At 39.4% G+C, this 16,850-nt stretch overlaps 1 protein-coding gene across 1 annotated transcript in view; it reads right to left on the bottom strand.

Annotated features, from left to right (window-relative positions):
• Window positions 1-16,850, bottom strand: part of ARHGAP42 (Rho GTPase activating protein 42) — a 281,853-nt gene that overhangs the window by 163,319 nt on the left and 101,684 nt on the right. Inside the window, exon 3 of the mRNA XM_026651599.2 lies at window positions 15,879-15,940. Within this exon, the coding sequence (XP_026507384.1) occupies window positions 15,879-15,940 (62 nt within the window). The remainder of the gene's footprint in view (window positions 1-15,878; window positions 15,941-16,850) is intronic.

Here is a 16,850-nt window from a genome sequence, read left to right as displayed (position 1 = left end):
ACTACATCTTTCAGAGGTGTGGATTTTTCACACCTCTGAGAGATGTAGCTATACCAAAGTAAATTCTCAGTGTAAATCAGGCCTTAGTCACTGCCACAATCAGGTTTAGGGAATAAGATCAGTGTTCCAGTTCTCTGTATCTCAGTGCCAGGCAAGACAATTAACTTTTCTAAGCCAGTTTTTTTCTGAAAAGTAAAATAGAAAATTATACAGGATATAGACTACATAATTCTATATAATACATAATATTATCCCAATGCATTTAAGAGGAAAATTGTCATGGAGGGGTTAAGTACCAAACTGTGGATTTGTGCTCCCCCAGGAGGACTGTCAGTCTTCTTAGACTGAAAAGGATTAGATTTTTATTGGTAAATGTTGATTTCATCACCAATAATAACTGAAATGTACAGATAGGAAAAATTAAGAACAATGCTGCTTGAGAACGTCTTAGAGTTTGATTTGAGGATATTTGCTTTCTGTATTTTGATCTTGACACGTACCCCCAAAATTTCCCACGACGGTGAAAATCTAAACTGATAAAAATAAAAACAAAATTATAAAAATAAACATTGATATTATCCATTTAAACCATAAAAAAATAAAAATTAAATTCTGCCAAACCTACCTACTGTGAAGCAGAAGGAAGTAATCTATGCCAAGCCTACACCTGGGATAGATTACTGCCACCAATCCACCAGGTAGAACGCGATACACATCACATCTGCCCTCCTAGTCTCTACCCCTCTGCACACGAAGAGGTCTAGAAAACCTGCAGAAGCTTCTCTCTCCCCTCCCAGTATCCACTTTTCACTCTGTTACTGGTTGGTGCAAGAGCCTTACGCCACAGTTTGACCGTAGGTGAATTGCATGGGGCTAATGGTTGTCTAGTGGCTTCAATATTTCATTTTAAAACTAAGAAAGCAGTTTCACCACGCCCCTTGTCAGCATGCTTTGTGTTGCAATCAGATGTCCAGAAATGACTGCTTTAATTCATATATTTTGGAATCAGATTATATTTAAATGTTTTGAACGCATATTGTATGACACTAGTATATCTGGCTCACTATCCTGAATGAGTTCAGAATGAGTCAACCTTTTTGCTTTTGTGCAAGTGAATAAATATATCTCAGGGGCCAGACCACGTGACCTTACTGGGCCCAAAGCTGCATTCCACTGAAGTCAAAGGGAAGTTTTGTCATCTACTTTAATAAAAGTAGATTGGACCTTTCAGACATAAAAAGAACAAAGCAAGCTATGTTGGCAGTCATGATTTTCACAAAGAATGTAACTACTGTTAAGGCTGAAGAAGAACAAAAACTAGGAAAACTTGGAATCCTTTAAATACAAGGCAAAAATGCTTTTACAGCCTCACATTTGGACACAAACACTGAATTTTTCGCAAGATTTTGCGACTGCAATCCCATATCCCAGCGAGCCTCATATTAACAAATGACCAGTGTCCTTGAACTTAAATGTCCAAGGAAATTAAATTATTCAGAAATAACTTTAACCTACCTTGTGGTAGCATAGTTACATCTTTCATACTTTTCTTGTCAATAGAACCAACTGCAAGTCTACATCAGCATATACTATGCAAATGTATATGTATATTCTGAACACACAAACTACACTGAGACACCCCTGGCAAAAATGGTTGATAGAAAAAGTAATGATTTCATACTATATACACTTTCAGACAACCTGTCCATTAGCTGGCTGGACAGACTGTAGTGTTGAGTACTGTTAACCAATGAGCTTTCTTCATCATCAAGCCAGTTTGTGGGGTAGTAGTGGAATATCAGAGTAGAGGGGTGATGTATTTAGGGCTGTGTTTATATTAGAGAAGCAGAATGTAATTGTTCATTTAAGAACATTGATGTTGTGACATATGGCCAGAAAGGGTTACACATCCTGCAGGATGAATGACTCAAATTCAACTCTTAAAGACATATGGGGAGATAATGTTTGTGTTTTTGTGTATTTACATATATATGGGTAGTGGTCAACATGTAATCAACAGTCCCTGTCTATGCTGTATTCTGATAATTCAGAGATCAAAAGAACATCCTAGCATTTAAATGAATTGTACACACAGGATATCGCTGTATTCATCTCTCTTTGAAATGTATAGCAAATTATCTGTGAATGGTGGAGGAACAGGCAATTGCCTTATGATAATCTGTATAGCTAAGCACCGGTGATGGACCTACTTCAGTCGCCCTAATTACCTATTGTTCCCCGAGGAACTCCGACTTGTCAAAGAGGGCTTGAAATTGTATAAAAGATCCTTGGGTCCCAATCCTTTTTATCTCAGATTTGCTTAAGCTTCATTAGGGGAAGTCTGAGTGGCAAGATTGAGGTCCCAGTTCAGCTGGAAACACCCTGAATATGATATTGGACATTGTACTATAACATTTCTTCCAGTGGAGAAAAATTCCACAGCCAGGATAATGCATCCTACTTTCCTAAATTACAGATGAGGTTATATATACTCTAAAAAAGCACAATTTCTCCTGCTGCAGAGCATGGGAAATCCCCATAATTTGTATCCAAAGCGGGCATGATCCGTGGACCTTATTACTCTAAAAAAGAAATTTTCAGGTAAGCACAGAAAAATTTTCCTTTTCATTGTACTAAGGTCCACAGATTTGGTACAAAAGAATAGGAAGCAAGACCATCCTTTAACTATGGACATCCAAAATGAGGTATGATATAGAACATCCATCTTCCTTCTCCACTGAGTTATAAAGAAAATGTCTTCCAAAAAAAATGATATTGGCTCATTCTGGATGACCGACATGTAGAAATTGGTGAACTTATGTACTCTTGGTAACGTGGTTGCCCAGCAGATCTCAGTACAGGCAACATAACTTCTCCTCCCTGTGACTGCCAGTGCTCTTTAAACAACTGGATTTTGATACTAATTGAGAAAGAACAGTCTCCTTCCTGCAGACCTGGGAAGGAGCTAGGAATTAGCTAGACATTAGTAAGCCCAAGTGTTAGTCAAATTTAAAATAAAGTTTGGAATTTCCCTCAAACAGCTCTGCAGCCTGGTTAAGCTACTGTGAGGTATTAAAAACTGGAGGGAAGTTTAGGAGCTGAGGCATTCTCTTGCTGCCAGTGACTGACAGGTCTGGTTCTGTTCCCAAGCTGCAAGCAGGCTGACGTACTCCATTGTAACAGGTCTGTGAACCTTAGCATGATGAAGAAATATCAATATTAAACTATTTCACTGTAATACTCTGAGCAAAAGAATCCAACCCCTGTGCTATTGTCCTGTATCTGACCTGCCAAAATCAGAATTCAATTCCCCGCCCCAACCAATTCAAAAATATACAGCAGCATGCTGAAAATGAAAAGGTTAGGGGCATAGTTAAATAAATTTAATATCAAACTAACAGAATAAGTCAGTACTGATTTACTATTCACTTTTATGGTGAGCTCAATAAGAACTTCAATTATTTAGATGAAGCTATATTTTAGAATTTCCAGCCTGCCACAGAAACTCAGGGGTCCTTGCTACAGAATTTAGGTTCAACTAGGTGCACAGCCCTATATATGTGTGTTCTTCCTTAAGCACTTTTATAAATCTAATGATCTGATAGAAATAATACTAATTCCCTCAAGAGCAATCATTTTGTTCATGCTGTTGCAGCTTCACATGTAGCCGTAAGTTTGTCAGCCGATTCTCAGCAATTAAGAGTTGATTTCATAATACACAGTCAGAATGAGATACTTGAATATTTGGAAGCATTACTATAGACTGTAATAGCTTTGTTACTTTAAGGATTAGATTTTTTTGTAAAAACTCAATGCCAGATGTGTGCTTTACAGTCTCAGGGTGCTAGTAGGTAGCATTTTATGATTTCCTCCCTTTTAATGCTGAGCAAAACAAGCAGTGTGTATGGAATGAACAGTAAATAACCTTCTGACAAACAGTAGGCTGCATCAAATAGAGGACTAACTTCTTTATTCTGGGACATGCTGTATCCTGTGGTCCCTGCTGTTATGCATTGATGCATGCGCACTGGTTTTAATAATTCATTTATTTTGTCAAGTGCAGTTCTTGATGTTAATGAATAACCTGAGGCCTTTCCCTTGCAGGGGTGGAGATGCCAGCAGTCCTCTTGCATCAGCGTAGTTACAGAACATTCACAGATATCTTTTGGCTTCTAAAAAAAAAAAAAAATCCTATGCCCTGAAGCATGAAGGTTATGGGGGGGCATGGATCAGCGTTCACATTGCACACCCCATCAGTACCCAGTGTGAGCTGGGGAAGCTAATGATCCAACCAGCAGACCAAATTCAGTGATGAATCCTGGTCACGTGCCACTTGAGGCACATACATTAAGAAGATGAAGCTTATCAATCAGTCACTAAAGGACAGGAGTTAGGAAGAAGCTTCACCTTTTGGGTAGATTATTCCATAATTGTCCACCACAGGGTTTCTTGCACCTTTCCCTGAAATATCTCATGCTGCCCATTGCCAAAGACAGGATCCCTAACTAGACAAATGACAGATCTGACTCAGTAGGGCAAGACCTGTCTTCTAGAACATCAAAGAGGGAAGCCATAACACCCCATCCCCCACCCAGACACTCATCAGCATTCCAAGAGCACACAATACATGGGTAAAAGGCAAGGAATTTCACAATTAAGGGAGATCTTCTGCAGTGCAGCATCTGGTAACCTTTCAGAAATAATCAGGGGTTTACACTGACAACACAATATAATCTAATCACTGCTTCAATTGTCCAGGGAATTCAGGAATGAGGAGTTGCATGCAGAAATCAGTAGCATGAACCAACCCATCTATTCTTGTGTAAACATAGCATTAATCCTACAAAAGGGAAAAAAAGAATTAGAAATGTACCATGAGTAATAAAACACTATTTGTTATAAAGTTTAATAACATCAAATGGGAAGGGAAGCATAAATAATGAATATCTTACATCCACAATGTATATCATTTACTTAACCGAAACACACCATAGACATGATCAGTAAAGTTCATAAGAGTGGAAAGAAATTATTTAAAATAAGATCCCCAGAAACAAAGTAGTCACATGAAACTAAATTATTGCATCTCTAGCATTCCCTAATGATTCATTAGGAATTGGAGGCCATTATTTCACAATTCCCATGTGGAATACTGCTGACGTCAGTGGAAAAACAGTAGAGATAAATTAGATCTCTTATTACTAGGGATGGGCAACTTGCAGAACCTAATGTCCTTGGAAATAATCAAGATTCTTCCCCATATGCAGAGATCATTAATTTAACAACCAAAAACAGGACTGATACCCTGAGAAGGATGTATACTATGGAAAGCGAAAATTTTATTTTTTCTTTTTCTGAGCCTGCTGATTAGTCTTCCTGAAAGCAAATGAAAGACTAAAGAAGATGAAGGAAACTTAAGGATGGTAGTTACTGCTCTATTAAACTGCTGCCAATTAAAATAGCAAATCTTCAAATGACAGAATCTCTCCCTTCTGTAAGATACATGGTTTTCTTTAATCCTAACCTCCAGTATTTCAAACTGAACATCTTTCCTAATAATTTTGTTCTTGTTTCATTAGCTGGTTAAAGAAAAGAAATGGGCTTGTAAATCATTATTTTTTATTTTTGAATGTAAAATTAGCAAAATGGAAGATTGCTCTAGTGTCCCTCTGCATCAGCGTTTTCTTGAAGATTAAGTCATTAATATACACCTTCTTCAGCTGGAACAACACTTCAACAGACCAGTTAGTACTTTGTGTTCATATATACAAAACAGTTATTATTTTCCTTATGAGGAATTTAATAGGCAATTATCAAAGTGCCTCAGACAAGATGTAAAGGTATGATATGAATTCATGACTTTCAACATGGAAGTCTGATGTATACAGACTGGCTTGTTAATACCACCCATTACATAGTAGTAGTATAAAATACAATACAAAAGAAAATTAAAACATTAGCAAGTTAATGTTCATGTGTAAAGCAAACATCTGTCATTCTATAATCCTGTACATCAAGCATTTAGTGACGCAATATTGTCTTTTAATGGCTAACTGTCATACTTCATCGAATTAAAAGGAAGCTGTGAAACGACATGACAAGTTTATCCATAAAACACTGACGTACTGTCATCCCAAGGACGTTCTGTAATATAGCTATTTCACGGATAAGCCTTTATTCATGTTATACAGAACAACTTCTTTCTGATCTCCCTCTGACCAACCATGTTTATGCAGAGGAAGGCACACAAAAAAGGGGAACTCCTGAAGAGTCTCACGTCCAACCGGAAGTTTGTAAGGCAGTTGGCTCAGCCTCCTGTGTTCTGTGAACGCTTTCCAGCAGAGGGACCAAAAATATATAACCTCTGCATAAAGCACCTTGTTTCCTCAGAAGCCAGCAAATTAAAAAGGAAGTTCTGAAGTTTCACAATTAGATTGTAAGCTTGTTAGGCAGGGAGTCTCTTACAAAGTGTTTGCTCAGAATCTAGCACAATTGGACCATGAGCCTGATTGGGGCCTATACCTCAGAGGTGGGCAAACTATGGCCCGCAGGGCTGTCCTGCCCGGCCCCTGAGCTCCCGGCTGGCCCCGGCCCCTTCCCTACTGTCCTCCCTCCCCTGATTCCTACCCAATTGAGATTAAAAAGTTGCTGGAGGAAGGTTGCTACACAGCCGATCAAGTTTACAACTGTGACGAGACTGCTTTATGCTTTAAAATGTTACCCGATCGCACCCTCGCAACCAGGACTGATAGTCACAAACGAGAAGGCTTTAAGCAGAGGAAGGACCGAGTCACACTCTTGTTTTGCGTCAACAAGTCTGGCTTGAAATGGTAAATTTTCATAACCCCGCTATAAAGCGACCCTGCATTTATCACGATCGAATTTTTTGGACCCCAATTATCGCGTTATAGTGGGGTTTCACTGTATATTACAGTAATTCCTCTAACTTCTCTGAACACCACGTCCCTTAATGAAATTATTCAAATTTTATGTATGTATCTATTGTATGGGGACAGATTAAGAACTTTAACCCCAAAAATGTTAAACTGTCCCCCAATGACAGGGCATAAACTGTTTAAAAATAGGAACTTTCCCAATTATGGTAAATTATCCTCTCATCCCAGTATTACTCGGTAGATAACTGTAGGCCTTCTACATACTGTGGACCGGGGTGACTTATTGTATCTGCGTTCAGTTTCAAGAGAACAAACAGAATTGTGGTACAGCAAGATAGTCAAGAATAGTATAAAAATAGTTGAATAATGCTCTATCACCAAGAAAGATAATGTAATGCCTTTACATTAACAATCGTCTGTGGTATTATCTGCAGTTGAACTCTACTGCTGAAAGTGATGGTGGTTGGTCACTTTAAAAAGCCACTATTCGATAAAAAAAATTAAGATCTAAACATATTACTCAAATTGTTGGTTTTAATTATGCCACCTAGGTTATTTAATTCCCTTGATAATTTTATATTTATTAAATTAAGAAGCATGTATAGAAAATTTCTACATAAGGGGGAAATTAGAGACCAAGGCCATGTTCCTGCATCAGAATCTACCGGCATAGCTTTTGAATCCAAATAAAGCCCTCTCGTGTCGGAAGAGTCCATTGAAGAATCAGCTCCATATATTCTAACTCTCTCTCTATTCCACTAACCTTTTGTTTGTTTAGCCTGCAAAGAACAATAAAAAATACAATTTTATTTTTTATATAGTGTCCTTCCTATACGATATCATATGAAACACTTTATGGGCAGAGCCAATCATAAAATAGAGAGACCAGGAAGGTTTTAAGGCAAAAAGAAGTGACTCATTTGGAAAGGAGGATAAAAAAACCAGTGAAGTTAGCTTTATATACTACGAAAGATTAACCAGCTTTAGAAATAAAACCTTCATTTCTCTTTACTGCGCTCTCTTCTCCTACAGAATCACCTTAAAATAATCTTCAATTTAATTTGGAAAGTTATTCATCCAGGACCTGCTTTAAAGAAGTAATTCAACATGTAGTGAACTGGTAAGATGATAAACTTTGAACATTCACCTTTCTATTCTTCCTCCCACTTCACACCGTGACAAACGGAGAGAAAAAAATTACACAATTACAGTGCAAAGTATTAAATTTAAAATTGCACACAACACTAATATTTTAAAATGGCAAAATCTGATTTACAACAGATGAACACTCAGAGGCAAGTTTGCTCTCATTTACTCATGAGAATGACAGAACCTATTGCAAACCTCTTCCTGGATTAATAATTTCCCGATTTAAATGGGAGGTTTTTTCAAGATTACACAATTATTTCTACAAGAAAGGAAAACAAAGAGACAAGTTAGCTGGATATTTCTTGAGGTGGTTAATCTTTTATGGTATATAAAAATCCCTTCACTGAGTTTTACATTTCTTTCCAGAATGCATCACTTTTCTTTGACTTAAAATGAGTTCTCCTTAGTTTATGATTGACTTCAGTGAAAACAGACTAGAATTTGATCTCATATTTGTTGGGTTATTTTTTAAATCTAGTCATTCATTTTAAGCTCTGTATTCAACCTAACATAGATGAAAAATTCTAAGTGAATAGAGATGCATTTGTAATCTGAACAATATCTGCTGTAGACCTAACCGCCTGCAAACAGAGAAGTTTTTCATTTATGTTACCATAGAGGAAAGTTATTGTCTGAGCATGGGGCTATGAATCATGAAAACTCACTCACCATATCTTGTGGTTACTCAAATTATTAGTACATTAGTTAGCCTGTACATATAGAAGCCAGTTCAGAAAATATTTAAGCATGTGCTTAAGTTCACCTCTTCTCAGAAAAAAGAAAGCAAATCTCCACAAGGAAGTTTATTGATTAAGTACACTTGAGTATAAAAAAAAATCTATGTAGGTACTTATATGACCTCCATTACCATCGCATCCATACACCTCACAATTACTAATAAATTTTATCATCACTACTTCTGTGAAGCAGAAAAACACTTCCATTTTACAGCCCGGAAAATGAAGAACTGCTGCAGTGTTTGGGTTGCAAAGAAGTCATGGCTACTTTTATTTCACACCCATCCCAAAATAAAATCTATGTTCATTTAATTTTCCTAACAATACAACAGAGTTAAGAAGAATGACTATGCTGTACTTTTAAATAAAATCAAAAATCAAAAGTACAAGAGACACAGATCTGGCTTTTTATAAGAAAATATTAGGGCTGTCGATTAATTGCAGTTAACTCACACAATTAACTCAAAAAAATTAACTCAGATAAAAAAAATTAATTGTGATTAATCGCACTGTTAAACAATAGAATACCAATTGAAATTTATTAAATATTTTGGATATTTTTCTACATTTTCAAATATGTTGATTTCTATTACAACACAGAATACAAAGTGTACAGTGCTCACTTTATATTATTTTTATTACAAATATTTGCACTGTAAAAATGATAAACAAAAGAAATAGTCTTTTTCAATTCACCTCATACAAGTACTGTAGTACAATCTCTTTATTGTGAAAGTGTAACTTACAAATGTAGATTTTTTTTTTGTTACATTACTGCACTCAAAAACAAAACCTAAAACAAACAAGTTTGTTTACATTTATGGGAGATACTGCTGACTGCTTCTTATTTACGTCACCTGAAAGTGAGAACAGGCGTTCGCATAGCACTTTTATAGCTGGCGATGCAAGGTATTTATGTGCCAGATATGCTAAACATTCATGTGCCCCTTCATGCTTCAGCCACCATTCCAGAGAACATGCTTCCATGCTGATAATGCTCGTTAAAAAAAAATGAGTTAATTAAATTTGTACTGAACTCCTTGGGGGAGAATTGTATGTCTCCCGTTCTGTTTTACCTGCATTCTGCCATATATTTTATGTCATAGCAGTCTCGGATGATGACCCAGCATATGTTCATTTTAAGAACACTTTCATAGTAGATGTGACAAAACGCAAAGAAGGTACCAATGTGAGATTTCTAAGGATAGATACATCACTCGACCCAAGGTTTAAGAATCTGAAGAGCCTTCCAAAATCTGAGAGGGACGAGGTGTGGAGAATGCTTTCAGATGTCTTAAAAGAGCAACACTCCGATGCTAAACTAAGGAACCCAAACCATCAAAAACAAAAATCAACTTTCTGCTGGTGGCACCTGACTCAGATGATGAAAATGAACATGCGTTGGTCTGCACTGTTTTGGATCGTTATCGAGCAGAACCTGTCATCACCATGGACGCATGTCTTCTGGAATGGTGGTTGAAGCATGAAGAGACATATGAATCTTTAGCACATCTGGCACGTAAATAAATATCTTGCAATGCCAGCTACAACAGTGCCATGCAAACACCTGTTCTCACTTTCAGGTGACATTGTAAAGAAGACGTGGGCAGCATTATCTGCTGCAAATTGTAACCCAACTTGTTTGTCTGAGAGATTGGCTGAAGTTGGACTGAGTGGACTTGTAGGTTCTAAAGTTTTACATTGTTTTATTTTTGAATGCACTTATTTTTTGTACATAATTCTACATTTGTAAGTTCAACTTTCATGATAAAGAGATTGCACTACAGTACTTGTATTAGGTGAATTGAAAAATATTATTTCTTTTGTTTTTTACAGTGCAAATATTTGTAATCATAAATATAAAGTGAGCACTGTAAACTTTGTATTCTGTGTTGTAATTGAAATCAATATATTTGAAAATGTAGAAAACATTCAAAAATATTAAAATAAATGGTATTCTATTATTGTTTAACAGTGCGATTAATTGCGTGATTAATCGTGATTAATTTTTTTAATAGTGTGCTTAATCACGATTAATTTTTTTAATCATTTGACAGCCCTAGAAAATATAGGATGTCATGCAGAGTCAAATGGTACCACGGGATAGTATTTTGGAAGAGGAGGTTACTTACCTGTAACTGGAAGTTCTTTGAGATGGGTGGTCCCTAACTGTAGCCCGCTGAGTGTTTATGCATGCGCACAATGCATCCAGAGCCAAAGAATTTGTAAGTAGTGTCTGCTGGTCTGCGCATTCACCCTGGTTTGCCTCATGGTTTCATCCAAGGTGATAAAAGCAGGACGGACCAATCACACCTCCAGTTCCTTCTCCACCGCAAAACTAACAGACCCGTAACAGGGGGAAGGAGGACAAGAAGTGGAATACAGATAGGGACCACACATATCGAAGAACCTTCTGTAACAGATAAGTAACCTATTCTTCTTCAAGTGATGGTCCCTACTGTATTCCACTGAGGGTGATTAACAAGCAGTACCTAAGTTGGAGCAGGGTGTGATGAAGAAGATGTAGTGGTTGAGTGGAGGACTGCCATGCTGAAGAAGGCATTTGCCGCGGAGTCCTGTACTAAGGTGTAGTGCATAGCAAAGGCATGCACTGAACTCCACGGGGCCACTCTACATATGTCCCAGAGGAACACATTGCAGAGGGAGGTCGTGGTTGAAACCTGGGTTCTCGTAGGTAATAAGCCTGCATCCCAGTAAGTGGAGGAAGGCAAGATAGTCGATAGCACAGTGTAATGCAACCCAAAATCCACTTGGAGATTCTCTGGGTGGAGACTGTCTGACCTTTGAGTCTTTCTGCTACTACAACAAAGAGTCTGGGGGACTTCCTGATGGGTCTTGTTCTGTACAGGGAGAAGGCCAAGGCCCGTTGGATGTCTAGGGAATGGAGTCATCATTCCTCTGTGGATGCTCGTGGCTTCGTGAAGAAAACAGGGAAGTGAATGGATGGATTAATGTGAAACAAGGAGATGACTTTTGGCAGAAATTTGAGATGCAGACACAGTGAGATGCTATCTTTATGGAAAATTGTGAAGCAGGGGGGTCTGCCATCATGGCTTATCAACGCTTCTTGCAGAAGTGATAGCAACCAGGAATGTGACTTTCATGGAAAGGAGGGACATAGAGCATGATGCCAGCGGGCTGAAAGGTGATTTTGTTAGTATGGACAGAATTAGGTTATGGTCTCACTGGGGAGCAATGGGTTAGACGGGTAAGAAGGTTCTTCCAAAACCTAACACTTAGTGGGTGTGTAAAGACGGAGCGCCTTTCCATGGGTGGGTAGAAGGTGCTAATCACCATTAGGTGGACTTTTAGAGAGTGGAGAATGAAGTCATTGGGTCTCAAGGACAGGAGGTAGTCCAGGAAGAGGGGGATCCCCACGGATTCTGGGGAAAGTCCCTTTTGTTGGGCCTCGAGGCGAAGCATTTCCACTTGGCCTGGTAACCGTGCCTAGTGGACTCCTTCTTGCTTCTGGAGAGAATGTTTTGGACATCTAAGGAACAGGCCCATTCTAGAAAAGATATCCATTCAAATACCATGCTCTAAGATGGAGCACCTGTGGAGTGGGATGTCTGATCTCGTTGCTGTTCTGTGTCAGGATATCAGGGAAGATGGGGATGGGAAATGGTGGTCAGGTGGACATATGAAGGAGGTTGGTAAACCAGAACTGTCTGGACTGTTGCTCTGTCACATTTGATCTTGTGGAGTACTCAGGGTAGGAGCCAAAGGGGAGGGAAGGCATAGTTGAGTTGATCTGATCAGGAGAGTATGAAAGTGTTGCCTTGAGAGTGGTGACCAAGACCTCTCCTGGAGGTTGTATTTGGTGCTTATGTGGGAGGTGAAGAGGTCTCTGTTCGGCATCCCACATCAGCTAAAGATGTCCTGAACTATGGATTCATGGAGTTCACACTCGTGGTTGATCACAAACTGCCTGCTGAGAGAGTCTGCAGTCAGGTCCTGTGTTCCTGAGAGATAGGCTGCAGACAAGAGGACCTGGTGGGTGACACATTAATTCCAGAGGTTGATTGCTTCTGCAAACAGAGCAGTCAACCTCGTATCCCCCTCTGACCTCCTCTGTTGATGTAGAAAACAGTGGTGGTTTGTCTGACATGATAAGAACATGATGGGAACAGATGAACGGGAGAAAGACTTGACATGCTTTCCTTACAGTCTGGAGTTCCACAATGTTGATGTGCATCCTGCATTCCCAAGGAGTCTATGTTTCCTGTGTCATGTGATCATCCATGTGTGCTCCCCAACTAACAAAGAATGCGTCCATGATGATCGTCCTCTCTGGGGAGGAGGGGAGTAAGAGAACCCATACACAGACATGACGTGGGTCTGTCCACCCCTGGAGGGAGAGAGCACCCTGTGGGGAACTGTCAGCAGCAAGTCCACGGTGTGATATTTGGGAGCATAAATTGTCAGGAGCCACATCAGGAGGCAGCGAAGGTTGAGTTGAGTGAAGGCAACGACGTATGTACACAAATCCATGTGGCCAAGGAGAGACAGGCAAGTCCTGGCAGAGACATAAGGATTGTTGACAATGCGAGTTATGAGTTCTTGCAGTGTCTGGATCCTGTTGCTTGGTAGGTAGGTCCGTGCTGTGACCAAGTTGATGGTGGCCCCTATAAAGTCAAGGGATTATGTGAGGTCCAAGGTTGATTTTTCTATGTTGATACTGGCCCCAAGGCATGAAAGAATGCTAAGCAGCATGGAGGTTGAAACTTGGGCTTCGTGTCTGGATCATGCAGCCAGGAATCAGTAATCTAGATAGGGGAATATGAGGACCCTATGATGTCTGATGTAGATCGCCACGTCGGAGAAAACCTTGGTGAAGACTCTGGGAGCAGTGGTTAGTCCAAAGGGAAGAACCCTGTATTGGAAATGGGTTTCAAGCCCACCGGGAACCTCAGGAATCAAAGTCAACTGTACCTGTGGTTCGGTACCCGGGACTGCCTGATTCCTTCGATTGTGGGAATTCTTCTCATGTTTAGGTGTATAAAAGTGCACTCCCTGTCCGTGATTCAAATTCGTGGAAGGAGCATCCCCTTTCTTTGGTTTTGAGGAAGACTTAATGCCATGTTTATGGACATGCTTCCTTACCTCTTGACTAGGTCCCAGCACAGGGTCCTTAGTGGTGGTACCACCAGTGCCAGATCTGTTTCAGGCCAATGTACACAGGGAGTCCCCTGGCGTGGGTCTGAGTGAGGCCTCATGAGGACTTCCATAAGGTGCTTTAGGAGGTGGACAGCCCACCCTTTTTGGGTACGGCTGGGGAAGGACAGGCAGATCTGCACCTGGATGCATTGTGGGTTTCTCCCAAGAAGTAAAGGCAGCATTGATGTTTGTCACTGACCAAGAAGGAACACAGGCAGGAGGTACAGATTTTAAAACCTGGGGTCTTAGGCATAGTCCAGTATCTCCAGAATCTATCCTAATCACTAAAACTACAAAAAAAAATTAAAAATAGCTAAAAACACTATAAATTGTAAAATTCTAAAACTAAGTACAATAATGTTTTTAAAGCTGCATCAGAGACGAGGACACAGAAAGTTCCAACATTGCCCATGCAGCCGTGAGAAGGAAAAACCTTAGAGGTTTTTAAGGCCCGACTTGACAAAGCCCTGTCTGGGATGATTTAGTTGGGGTTGGTCCTGCTTTGAGCAGGGGGGTGGACTAGATGACCTCCTGAGGTCTCTTCCAACTCTATTCTTCTAAGATTCTATGAACTGGAAACACGGTCGGTCCGCCCTGCCCAGCCCTTTATCACCTCGGATGAAACCTTGAGGAAAACCAGGGCACATACGCAGTCCAATGGACACTACTTTTAAATTCTCCGGCTCTGGATGCATGGTGTGCGTGCGTAAAGCCTCAGTGGAATACAATAGAGACCATCACTCCAAGAAAAATATACACTTCATTAAAACAAAATAATTTAACTATGTTTCCATCATTTAAAAAAAATTAAAAGTTTACATTAGAACAACAATGGAATCTTAAATGATTTGTGAGTTAGTGTTTATGTACACTGCTTTTCTTTGAAAAAAATTGAATTACAGTAGAACCTCAGCGTTACGAACATCAGAGTTACAAACTGACAGTCAACCACACACCTCTATTTGGAACCAGACGTATGCAATCAGGCAGAGAGAGAAAGAAAGAAAGAAAGAAAGAAAGAAAGAAAGAAAGAAAGAAAGAAAACAATGAGGAGTCCTTGTGGCACCGTAGAGATTAACAAATGTATTTGGGCATAAGCTTTCATGGGCTAAAACCCACTTCATCAGATGCATGGAGTGGAAAATATAGTAGCAGGTACACCTCTACTCCGATATAACACTGTCCTCGGGAGCCAAAAAATCTTACCATGTTATAGGTGAAACCGCGTTATATCGAACTTGCTTTGATCCGCCAGAGCGCGCAGCCCCGCCCCCTGGAGCGTTGCTTTACTGTGTTATATCCGAATTCATGTTATATTGGGTTGCGTTATATCGGGGTAGAGGTGTATATATACATAGCACATGAAAAGATGAGAGTTGCCTTACCAAGTTGGGGGTCAGTCTAACGAGACAATTCAATTAACAGTAGAATACCAAGGGAGGAAAAATCACTTTTGTAGTGGTAATGAGGGTGGCCCATTTCAAATTTCTATTTATTCCCTTCTACTCTGCTGCTGTTTCTTTCAATATCCATTTTGGATGGGCTGTGTTATCATCATAGCAAAGAAAGTATTTTTAAAGTAATAACCTTACTTCGTTGATGTTTGTAATGAAGCACTTTACTGAGCCTCTTTCAACCCAGTGAGGCTCAAGACTGGCTAATTTCCTGATTTTGGCAGCCTAAGCAGCAAAATTACACCAAATTTAACAGCTGCACTACTGGAGTATTTTACCCCTTACCAAACCACATTAAACTAATATTTTAAGCAAAATGTTTCATTAACGTGGCTGCAAATACATCGTGTATAGGATATACTTTACAAGTACAGAGGAGCTCAGAATGTTTTCTCAGGATGCATGAACAAATTTTGGTATTTTCAAAAATAAAATAAAATAAAAGTATACTATATTAGACTTACAAGTCGTCTTCTCTCCTCTTCTACAGCAATCAGTAGCCGGGCAAACTCTTTCAGTGACTGGGCTGTGAAAAAGAAAGATCAAATTAATATTAATATCAGGCAATTCTGTTAATTTGAATGGAGTAATGGTACCTTTTCACAAGTAGATCTACAAAGTGGGAGAGGGAAGGATAAGGTAAAGGCAAGAGCAAGGGAGAGGGCCAAGGATCCCCTTATGCCAAAAGCTAGAATTCTACTCTCTCTATGCCCTGTAAGGGGTTATCTCCAGTAAAGCTTGATTTTCAGACAAATGTACAAAACAAAACAGAAGAATCTTTAAAAACACACACAAAAAATCTTGAAATGAGGAAAAATTATTTACAACATAGCAGGAAAGAGAATTCTAAACTTGGTTATACATTTATGTAACTTTTACACACAAAACAAAAGAATCAGAGGGGTAGGCGTGTTAGTCTGGAACTGTAAAAAGCGACAGAGTCCTGTGGCACTTATAGACTAACAGACGTATTGGAGCATAAGCTTTCGTGGGTGAATACTCATCTGACGAAGTGAGTATTCACCCACGAAAGCTTATGCTCCAATACGTCTGTTAGTCTATAAGGTGCCACAGGACTCAAAACAAAAGAAAAATCCTTTGTTCCTTGTATAAACATGCAGAGAACAGGTATTGCACAGGAGCATGGAAAACATTCAGTTAAAACCATGGAAGTCAGAGTTCAAACTTAAGTCTGAAAGAAGTCCATAGTTGGATCCATCTATTTATGTTTACAGATTATTATCCTGCTTAGGTTTCTGTCCTGGGGTAGGTGTCCTTTGTGAGGATTCACCTTGCCACAAAAGGAGAGAGAAAGGGTGGAAAGTGTATTTTAAAGGTAACTGCAAGAGGGCTAGGTATATTCAAGGAAAGGTGGAACTACCTCCTCCTACACACACACACACACACACACACACACACACACACACACACACACA

Source organism: Terrapene carolina, unplaced genomic scaffold, assembly GCF_002925995.2.
Source record: "Terrapene carolina triunguis isolate 2854851 unplaced genomic scaffold, T_m_triunguis-2.0 Scaffold97, whole genome shotgun sequence".
Lineage (NCBI taxonomy): Eukaryota > Metazoa > Chordata > Testudines > Emydidae > Terrapene > Terrapene triunguis.
Note: the sequence above shows the minus strand (reverse complement) of the source record. Positions and strands in the feature narration are given on the sequence as shown.